General features: G+C 40.5%; 1 protein-coding gene across 1 annotated transcript; it reads left to right on the forward strand.

Moving 5' to 3' along the window:
• Nucleotides 1-8,082: 8,082 nt before the first annotated feature.
• Nucleotides 8,083-10,293, forward strand: LOC137813511 (putative receptor-like protein kinase At1g11050). Its single transcript, XM_068615822.2, has one exon. It carries the CDS (start codon nt 8,111-8,113, stop codon nt 10,001-10,003), a length of 1,893 nt encoding a protein of 630 aa, XP_068471923.1. The 5' UTR covers nt 8,083-8,110; the 3' UTR covers nt 10,004-10,293.
• The last annotated feature ends 1,405 nt before the right edge of the window (nt 10,294-11,698 follow it).

Here is an 11,698-nt window from a genome sequence, read left to right on the forward strand (position 1 = left end):
GCTCACACACTCAAGATAAGACCCACTATAAGAACTCACAAGTCTCACAAAAACACTCATGCAAAGTTTCTTTACTATATTCAAATTCAATGTGTCAATACATGAGACAAGACACCCTATTTATAGGGAAGGGGTACCTTGGTGGGCAAGCAAGAGAGGAGAGAGGAGAAGGGAGAGGGATGGGCGATAGGGTTTGACTAAGGTCAATGTCGCCCCTACTAACCTAGTTTCTAGAAGGTAGGTCAACCTTCCTAAACCTAGGTGCATTGTCTTGCAAAAATGGGTTTGACACAAGCTCAATTTGTTAAGTACACTCCCATTTATGCTATGTGAACCTAATCTATTGAAATTACAAATAAAGGAACTAGCTGGTGCTCAGCTCCCATCACAAGGGGTCTACTCCTGTTGATCCTCTGAGGAATGATAGGCTCTGAAGCAGTGGCTAGTGGATGGTCTTGACCTAGACCTAAATCCTGTGTCATGCTCCAGGTCATCCTTATGGAAGGTTGGGCTTGGTCAAGAAATGCTCTATCTCTCAAGTCTGCATCATAAGGGAAAACATGACTAACCTCTCGGAACGAATGAGAAACACCTTGCCTGAATTATTGGGGTTCGGAAGTCAGAGCAAAGGAGTAGTGAGACGGAACAATGGGGGACCACTATTTATAGCCTTCGAGGAGAGAGGAAGAGCGAATGTCTCTTTCATCTCAATCGTTAGATCTCTCTTGATCCAATAGCTCACATCAAAAGGCGCAAAAAAACCCTAGGTAATCATTACACGTCACGTCACACATTCGGCGCCGCCAACGTGACATCTCGCCTCGGAAAGCTCAACCGTCACAAAGACAAGTGATAACCAAAATTAAAAGACAAACATGCTATCATAAAGAGGAATGGAATGGATGGCGCAAAAAGAAGATAAAAAGAGGAAGGGATGAAGAAAGCTTATGGAAGAAGAAGGGATGTCACACCACTTGGAGAAGGAGGTACTCCAAGATGAGTGGTGAAAGAGCCGCCACTTGAAGTGCTCACACACTCAAGATAAGACCCACTATAAGAACTCACAAGTCTCACAAAAACACTCATGCAAAGTTTCTTTACTATATTCAAATTCAATGTGTCAATACATGAGACAAGACACCCTATTTATAGGGAAGGGGTACCTTGGTGGGCAAGCAAGAGAGGAGAGAGGAGAAGGGAGAGGGATGGGCGATAGGGTTTGACTAAGGTCAATGTCGCCCCTACTAACCTAGTTTCTAGAAGGTAGGTCAACCTTCCTAAACCTAGGTGCATTGTCTTGCAAAAATGGGTTTGACACAAGCTCAATTTGTTAAGTACACTCCCATTTATGCTATGTGAACCTAATCTATTGAAATTACAAATAAAGGAACTAGCTGGTGCTCAGCTCCCATCACAAGGGGTCTACTCCTGTTGATCCTCTGAGGAATGATAGGCTCTGAAGCAGTGGCTAGTGGATGGTCTTGACCTAGACCTAAATCCTGTGTCATGCTCCAGGTCATCCTTATGGAAGGTTGGGCTTGGTCAAGAAATGCTCTATCTCTCAAGTCTGCATCATAAGGGAAAACATGACTAACCTCTCGGAACGAATGAGAAACACCTTGCCTGAATTATTGGGGTTCGGAAGTCAGAGCAAAGGAGTAGTGAGACGGAACAATGGGGGACCACTATTTATAGCCTTCGAGGAGAGAGGAAGAGCGAATGTCTCTTTCATCTCAATCGTTAGATCTCTCTTGATCCAATAGCTCACATCAAAAGGCGCAAAAAAACCCTAGGTAATCATTACACGTCACGTCACACATTCGGCGCCGCCAACGTGACATCTCGCCTCGGAAAGCTCAACCGTCACAAAGACAAGTGATAACCAAAATTAAAAGACAAACATGCTATCATAAAGAGGAATGGAATGGATGGCGCAAAAAGAAGATAAAAAGAGGAAGGGATGAAGAAAGCTTATGGAAGAAGAAGGGATGTCACACCACTTGGAGAAGGAGGTACTCCAAGATGAGTGGTGAAAGAGCCGCCACTTGAAGTGCTCACACACTCAAGATAAGACCCACTATAAGAACTCACAAGTCTCACAAAAACACTCATGCAAAGTTTCTTTACTATATTCAAATTCAATGTGTCAATACATGAGACAAGACACCCTATTTATAGGGAAGGGGTACCTTGGTGGGCAAGCAAGAGAGGAGAGAGGAGAAGGGAGAGGGATGGGCGATAGGGTTTGACTAAGGTCAATGTCGCCCCTACTAACCTAGTTTCTAGAAGGTAGGTCAACCTTCCTAAACCTAGGTGCATTGTCTTGCAAAAATGGGTTTGACACAAGCTCAATTTGTTAAGTACACTCCCATTTATGCTATGTGAACCTAATCTATTGAAATTACAAATAAAGGAACTAGCTGGTGCTCAGCTCCCATCACAAGGGGTCTACTCCTGTTGATCCTCTGAGGAATGATAGGCTCTGAAGCAGTGGCTAGTGGATGGTCTTGACCTAGACCTAAATCCTGTGTCATGCTCCAGGTCATCCTTATGGAAGGTTGGGCTTGGTCAAGAAATGCTCTATCTCTCAAGTCTGCATCATAAGGGAAAACATGACTAACCTCTCGGAACGAATGAGAAACACCTTGCCTGAATTATTGGGGTTCGGAAGTCAGAGCAAAGGAGTAGTGAGACGGAACAATGGGGGACCACTATTTATAGCCTTCGAGGAGAGAGGAAGAGCGAATGTCTCTTTCATCTCAATCGTTAGATCTCTCTTGATCCAATAGCTCACATCAAAAGGCGCAAAAAAACCCTAGGTAATCATTACACGTCACGTCACACATTCGGCGCCGCCAACGTGACATCTCGCCTCGGAAAGCTCAACCGTCACAAAGACAAGTGATAACCAAAATTAAAAGACAAACATGCTATCATAAAGAGGAATGGAATGGATGGCGCAAAAAGAAGATAAAAAGAGGAAGGGATGAAGAAAGCTTATGGAAGAAGAAGGGATGTCACACCACTTGGAGAAGGAGGTACTCCAAGATGAGTGGTGAAAGAGCCGCCACTTGAAGTGCTCACACACTCAAGATAAGACCCACTATAAGAACTCACAAGTCTCACAAAAACACTCATGCAAAGTTTCTTTACTATATTCAAATTCAATGTGTCAATACATGAGACAAGACACCCTATTTATAGGGAAGGGGTACCTTGGTGGGCAAGCAAGAGAGGAGAGAGGAGAAGGGAGAGGGATGGGCGATAGGGTTTGACTAAGGTCAATGTCGCCCCTACTAACCTAGTTTCTAGAAGGTAGGTCAACCTTCCTAAACCTAGGTGCATTGTCTTGCAAAAATGGGTTTGACACAAGCTCAATTTGTTAAGTACACTCCCATTTATGCTATGTGAACCTAATCTATTGAAATTACAAATAAAGGAACTAGCTGGTGCTCAGCTCCCATCACAAGGGGTCTACTCCTGTTGATCCTCTGAGGAATGATAGGCTCTGAAGCAGTGGCTAGTGGATGGTCTTGACCTAGACCTAAATCCTGTGTCATGCTCCAGGTCATCCTTATGGAAGGTTGGGCTTGGTCAAGAAATGCTCTATCTCTCAAGTCTGCATCATAAGGGAAAACATGACTAACCTCTCGGAACGAATGAGAAACACCTTGCCTGAATTATTGGGGTTCGGAAGTCAGAGCAAAGGAGTAGTGAGACGGAACAATGGGGGACCACTATTTATAGCCTTCGAGGAGAGAGGAAGAGCGAATGTCTCTTTCATCTCAATCGTTAGATCTCTCTTGATCCAATAGCTCACATCAAAAGGCGCAAAAAAACCCTAGGTAATCATTACACGTCACGTCACACATTCGGCGCCGCCAACGTGACATCTCGCCTCGGAAAGCTCAACCGTCACAAAGACAAGTGATAACCAAAATTAAAAGACAAACATGCTATCATAAAGAGGAATGGAATGGATGGCGCAAAAAGAAGATAAAAAGAGGAAGGGATGAAGAAAGCTTATGGAAGAAGAAGGGATGTCACACCACTTGGAGAAGGAGGTACTCCAAGATGAGTGGTGAAAGAGCCGCCACTTGAAGTGCTCACACACTCAAGATAAGACCCACTATAAGAACTCACAAGTCTCACAAAAACACTCATGCAAAGTTTCTTTACTATATTCAAATTCAATGTGTCAATACATGAGACAAGACACCCTATTTATAGGGAAGGGGTACCTTGGTGGGCAAGCAAGAGAGGAGAGAGGAGAAGGGAGAGGGATGGGCGATAGGGTTTGACTAAGGTCAATGTCGCCCCTACTAACCTAGTTTCTAGAAGGTAGGTCAACCTTCCTAAACCTAGGTGCATTGTCTTGCAAAAATGGGTTTGACACAAGCTCAATTTGTTAAGTACACTCCCATTTATGCTATGTGAACCTAATCTATTGAAATTACAAATAAAGGAACTAGCTGGTGCTCAGCTCCCATCACAAGGGGTCTACTCCTGTTGATCCTCTGAGGAATGATAGGCTCTGAAGCAGTGGCTAGTGGATGGTCTTGACCTAGACCTAAATCCTGTGTCATGCTCCAGGTCATCCTTATGGAAGGTTGGGCTTGGTCAAGAAATGCTCTATCTCTCAAGTCTGCATCATAAGGGAAAACATGACTAACCTCTCGGAACGAATGAGAAACACCTTGCCTGAATTATTGGGGTTCGGAAGTCAGAGCAAAGGAGTAGTGAGACGGAACAATGGGGGACCACTATTTATAGCCTTCGAGGAGAGAGGAAGAGCGAATGTCTCTTTCATCTCAATCGTTAGATCTCTCTTGATCCAATAGCTCACATCAAAAGGCGCAAAAAAACCCTAGGTAATCATTACACGTCACGTCACACATTCGGCGCCGCCAACGTGACATCTCGCCTCGGAAAGCTCAACCGTCACAAAGACAAGTGATAACCAAAATTAAAAGACAAACATGCTATCATAAAGAGGAATGGAATGGATGGCGCAAAAAGAAGATAAAAAGAGGAAGGGATGAAGAAAGCTTATGGAAGAAGAAGGGATGTCACACCACTTGGAGAAGGAGGTACTCCAAGATGAGTGGTGAAAGAGCCGCCACTTGAAGTGCTCACACACTCAAGATAAGACCCACTATAAGAACTCACAAGTCTCACAAAAACACTCATGCAAAGTTTCTTTACTATATTCAAATTCAATGTGTCAATACATGAGACAAGACACCCTATTTATAGGGAAGGGGTACCTTGGTGGGCAAGCAAGAGAGGAGAGAGGAGAAGGGAGAGGGATGGGCGATAGGGTTTGACTAAGGTCAATGTCGCCCCTACTAACCTAGTTTCTAGAAGGTAGGTCAACCTTCCTAAACCTAGGTGCATTGTCTTGCAAAAATGGGTTTGACACAAGCTCAATTTGTTAAGTACACTCCCATTTATGCTATGTGAACCTAATCTATTGAAATTACAAATAAAGGAACTAGCTGGTGCTCAGCTCCCATCACAAGGGGTCTACTCCTGTTGATCCTCTGAGGAATGATAGGCTCTGAAGCAGTGGCTAGTGGATGGTCTTGACCTAGACCTAAATCCTGTGTCATGCTCCAGGTCATCCTTATGGAAGGTTGGGCTTGGTCAAGAAATGCTCTATCTCTCAAGTCTGCATCATAAGGGAAAACATGACTAACCTCTCGGAACGAATGAGAAACACCTTGCCTGAATTATTGGGGTTCGGAAGTCAGAGCAAAGGAGTAGTGAGACGGAACAATGGGGGACCACTATTTATAGCCTTCGAGGAGAGAGGAAGAGCGAATGTCTCTTTCATCTCAATCGTTAGATCTCTCTTGATCCAATAGCTCACATCAAAAGGCGCAAAAAAACCCTAGGTAATCATTACACGTCACGTCACACATTCGGCGCCGCCAACGTGACATCTCGCCTCGGAAAGCTCAACCGTCACAAAGACAAGTGATAACCAAAATTAAAAGACAAACATGCTATCATAAAGAGGAATGGAATGGATGGCGCAAAAAGAAGATAAAAAGAGGAAGGGATGAAGAAAGCTTATGGAAGAAGAAGGGATGTCACACCACTTGGAGAAGGAGGTACTCCAAGATGAGTGGTGAAAGAGCCGCCACTTGAAGTGCTCACACACTCAAGATAAGACCCACTATAAGAACTCACAAGTCTCACAAAAACACTCATGCAAAGTTTCTTTACTATATTCAAATTCAATGTGTCAATACATGAGACAAGACACCCTATTTATAGGGAAGGGGTACCTTGGTGGGCAAGCAAGAGAGGAGAGAGGAGAAGGGAGAGGGATGGGCGATAGGGTTTGACTAAGGTCAATGTCGCCCCTACTAACCTAGTTTCTAGAAGGTAGGTCAACCTTCCTAAACCTAGGTGCATTGTCTTGCAAAAATGGGTTTGACACAAGCTCAATTTGTTAAGTACACTCCCATTTATGCTATGTGAACCTAATCTATTGAAATTACAAATAAAGGAACTAGCTGGTGCTCAGCTCCCATCACAAGGGGTCTACTCCTGTTGATCCTCTGAGGAATGATAGGCTCTGAAGCAGTGGCTAGTGGATGGTCTTGACCTAGACCTAAATCCTGTGTCATGCTCCAGGTCATCCTTATGGAAGGTTGGGCTTGGTCAAGAAATGCTCTATCTCTCAAGTCTGCATCATAAGGGAAAACATGACTAACCTCTCGGAACGAATGAGAAACACCTTGCCTGAATTATTGGGGTTCGGAAGTCAGAGCAAAGGAGTAGTGAGACGGAACAATGGGGGACCACTATTTATAGCCTTCGAGGAGAGAGGAAGAGCGAATGTCTCTTTCATCTCAATCGTTAGATCTCTCTTGATCCAATAGCTCACATCAAAAGGCGCAAAAAAACCCTAGGTAATCATTACACGTCACGTCACACATTCGGCGCCGCCAACGTGACATCTCGCCTCGGAAAGCTCAACCGTCACAAAGACTCTTTGGATTCAATGTCCTCGAGCTTGGGGGGCAAGTTTACCGGGATTCGAAGCCCAGTACCCGGTCAAGACCTACCGAAACCATTACACCCAATCAGAGGATTAACGAGACTAATCAAAGATCAAACATTAAGTAGTACATTCTTATTCATAAATTAAATCCTTAATTGGGCCCAATAACAAATGACCCATGATAATTATATAAAATTGACACAAATTCCAAGAATCAGGTACGTCATCATCTAGTACTAATTACACTGAGTGCTGAGTGTCGAAGTCTTACTTGAGCGTCAAAATGTCTTTTGCAGGTACCATATGAGTTGGGAGTTCATGTAGGCAAGGAGTGGAGAAGTGAGAGGTGCAGGAGTTCATTTGAGAGGAAGAAGGAAAGAGTAGAACGATCGATCGAGAAGGAGGATAATTATTCTCTTAATTCCAACTTCGTTCGATAATAGATAAGTAAATTACTAAATAGGACATTTTTATACTCTTTTATTGACAACAAATTTTGTATACTCTCTTTCACGAATTAAGTTGTTACCAATTGAGAAATATTTTCTAAAATAATATAAATTTATGAATGAAATTAAAAATGTAAATAACTTTTAGTATATGTATATGGATATAATTTTGTTTGGGATGCCGCCGCCCCCTGGATGACAACAATCTTTTTCGTGTGGTTAGATGTCGTTGAACTTATGTGTTGACTATTTTGTATCGAGTTATGGAATTTAATTTTTAGTAATATAAACACAGCTGTCATTTTTTATTTATTTAACATCTTAATATATTATAATTAACATTAAAAAAATATCTTAATATATAATAATTTAAAAAAGCTTGCTTATGGGACTAAGGAAACAAGAAAGAAACCGCAGATGTCTTTGTCCAGAAACCAAAACCAAAAACTTGTGAGTTCAAAATGGTAGTAACAATTTGACCTCCGTCAGCATAAAAAAACACACCAAACCCTGTTTGTTTCTGAACTTTGAAAATGACTTCAAAATCAATCTTTTATTTTAGTTTTACTATGCATCTATTCTAAACGTGCTTTTGGACCACCGCAAGCCAGGGTTGACTAGTAAAACTTGCAATTATAAAAGTCCAATGGTCACAAAATCAAATGTTTCAAGTTTGTGTCTGCACCTGAAAATGGATAAGCAAGGAGTTCTCCTTTCTCTCCTAATTTTCATCTTCACTGTTTCTATAGCTGGTGCTGCATCTACCACATGTCCCATGGATCTCAGCTATGTTGAGACCTTTCCATGGGATACTTCATCCTGCAGAGACCCTGTTGATAAGGAGCACTGTTGCCAAGCTCTGCTCAGTGTAATTGGCCTGGGGATGTCCCAACACCTCAAAGACACTTCCTTGTTTCAACTTCCGGATGAAAACACTTCCTCCCTTTGCTTATCCAATTTCCAGACCAAACTCTCAGCCTTGTCAATTAACTCCTCTTTGGTCCCTCATTGTTTTCCTAGAGCTTCCGAGTTTGTTACTAACACTTCAACTTGCGCAGGAATTATAACTATCGATGATTGGAAGCAAAAAGTGGGCATGATTAGCCCTTTAGACACTTCTTGTAATGGGGACCTGAGTGATCAAACTCGTTGCAGCATTTGTACTGATGCTGGCCTCAAAGTGACTTCCCAACTCAATAGTTTGGACCCAAATGCCACAAAGTGCTTTTACTTCACAGTTTTGTATGCCTCAGCTATAGTTAACCAGTTTGGTCCAACAAATTTGGGCACAGCTGGTTGCGTACTAGGCATGCCGCTGTCTGTAAAAGGGTCATCGAATAAAAAAGAAGTGCTGAAAATTGTTTTTGGGTTGGTGGGTGCTGTTACTGGTGTTGTGCTGGGGTTTGTGTTGATTGTGATATACAGGAAGTGGGATAAGAGAAGGAAGGAAGATAGGTATCACAGGTCGGTTGAAAACGGTGTGAGGAACAGTGTTTTGCCTAATACTGGTGCCAAATGGTTTCACATATCGGAGCTTGAGCGAGCGACTAATAAATTTTCTCAGAGGAATATGCTTGGTCAAGGTGGTGATGGGGTTGTGTACAAAGGGACTCTTTCAGACGGCACTGTGGTTGCGGTGAAGGAAATTTTTGATTTGGAGACGAAAGGGGATGAAGATTTCTGCTATGAAGTGGAGATCATAAGCAAAATAAAGCACAGGAATCTTCTTGCTCTTCGGGGTTGTTGCATTTCTAGTGATAGTTTGAAAGGTAAGAGGAGGTTTCTGGTTTATGATTTCATGACTAATGGAAGCCTGAGTTACCAATTGTCAGTTGCTGGGGCTAATAGGCTAACATGGCCACAAAGGAAGAACATAATCCTTGATGTGGCTAAGGGGCTTGCTTATTTGCATTATGAGATCAAACCCCCAATTTATCACCGTGACATAAAGGCTACCAACATACTTTTGGATTCAAAAATGAAAGCCAAAGTTTCAGATTTCGGGTTGGCCAAGCAAGGGAATGATGGCCAGTCTCATCTCACTACAAGGGTTGCTGGCACATATGGTTATTTGGCACCAGAGTATGCTCTTTATGGGCAACTAACAGAGAAGAGTGATGTGTACAGTTTTGGCATTGTGATTCTTGAGATGATGAGTGGAAGAAAAGTGCTTGATACCATGAATTCATCGGTTGTCTTAATCACGGATTGGGCATGGACACTGGCAAAATCAGGGAACACACAGGACATTTTTGATCAGTCAATAAGAGAAGAGGGGCCAGAGAAGATCATGGAAAGGTTTGTTCTTGTGGGAATTCTGTGTGCTCATGCAATGGTGGCTTTAAGGCCTACTATTGCTGAGGCCCTTAAGATGTTAGAGGGTGACATTGACATACCCCAATTACCTGACAGACCAGTACCACTGGGCCATGAGACCTTCCAATCTTCTTTGTTGCATGGTTTGCAAAGTAGTGGAAGATCATCCGCATACTTTTCATCATACCTTGCATCTTATTCAACAAATACTAGAACAACATAGATTACAAGTCTAGAGTAGTTTGCTTGTGGTGAAGAAAGTGATCAGAATTATGTATCAGTCAGCAATTCACAGCCACCACTTGGCATTTGAAGCTTCAATTTGACCTTCAAACTTGTGCCGTATTCTTTTTTCATTTTGTATACTATGTTATTTGGTTTATTCATTTGTATAGCGTCTTCTTTTTCTATAGTCTAATGCTTTGAAAGCAAGGAACCCTCTTTGCACTGTTCATCCTTTTCTCTTTCTTATATTTTTATACAAAACATGTCAAAGTTTTTTTCTTGTTCCCACCACCCCTTTGTATATACAAAAAGTTATTCATGCTTTCTGGTGGTTAACCAATTCAATAATTATGTCCAGCTAAGATTCGAATTCCAAATCATTAACGTTATTAGTAAAGGACAAGTATACCAATTGTTTATTTCGTCAAACAAAAAGGAACTAATCTATACAAAATATGAATTGAGTTTGAAGCTTTGGAAAGAACATAATATTTATATTTAATGTATGGTAATTTAATTATGATATTTCTCAAAAAAATATATGATAAGAAAAAAAGAGAGAATAAGGAAATGAAAGAAAAATACGAGTTATTATTTTAATTGGTTTGCTATTATTTAATAAAAGAAAGTAGAGGAATTTGTCAAAGCTAGATGTTCTTATTTAATGATTTTATCTCAATTGTTTACACACTTTACACTTTAGGATATTCTTAATTTTAATGATAATAAATGATGTCTGGGTCTATAGTAAATGATGCCTAGGTTGTGGTGAACTTATGTTCAAAATGAAAATTTACAAGTTTTTTTCTCTCGAATATTCAAATTATAGTATGAGTGGCGGATCATGATGAATAATTTTGTGACAGTTAAAACAATTAATATACTTAAAATATATATATATATATATATATTTAATATATAATTATAAAAATATCACACATATATTTAAAGGATTGTTCTTCATTCCTTCAAATTCTTGAGTTTGTTAATAATTGAATCAGAACTAAAATTTTCAGTTATTTCCATGTTTCTATGGTTATAAATAAAATAATATTTTTTTTAAAATCTTCTATAATATCTCTTGTAATAAATTCAATTATTATGTGCTTAGTTAATAAAAATCCAATTCTCATATCTAAAGAGGATTGAAAAAAATATTATATTAAAGAGGATTTAAAAAAAATATTTGGGATGAAATCTAGATCCGAAATCCATGAAGAAAAGAGACCTTTAAATAAAGTCTCAAATCCATGAAGAAAAAAAACCTTTAAATAAAGTCTCTGTGGAAGAAAGAAGGACATAACAAACTCTAGACTTAGTTTTATATTCTTTTGAATATTTTTCTTATTTTTTGTTTTTGTCATAGCAGACTAAACCTTTCTAGTTAAATCCTTTGTAATTTCTCAATGAATTATGAGGTTTCTATTTAGTAAAATTTTGTTCTTAAATTTTTTGTCGAAGATTTTACTAGAGGGTCTAATCTTTTTGAATTCTAGTTTCTGTTAAGGAATTGTGATGGCAGAGGCCAAGCCCATGACAAAAGAAGCCCAAGACCAAGTCCAATTACAAGTTCAAGCTTCAGCTCAAGCCCAACACATAGAAGATATGAGCCAACTAAGCATCATTGGATGTCTCTTTTTGTAATTACTTTTGAGTAATTTTTAGTAGAACATAAAGGGAGGTGTAGATATAG

This window comes from Phaseolus vulgaris, chromosome 1, assembly GCF_051622355.1.
Source record: "Phaseolus vulgaris cultivar YP4 chromosome 1, ASM5162235v1, whole genome shotgun sequence".
Classification (NCBI taxonomy): Eukaryota; Viridiplantae; Streptophyta; class Magnoliopsida; order Fabales; family Fabaceae; genus Phaseolus; species Phaseolus vulgaris.

What these genes read in the sequence shown, in the direction of transcription:
- LOC137813511 (XM_068615822.2), top strand. Translation starts at nt 8,111, where the DNA reads ATGGTCACAAAATCAAATGTTTCAAGTTTGTGTCTGCACCTGAAAATG.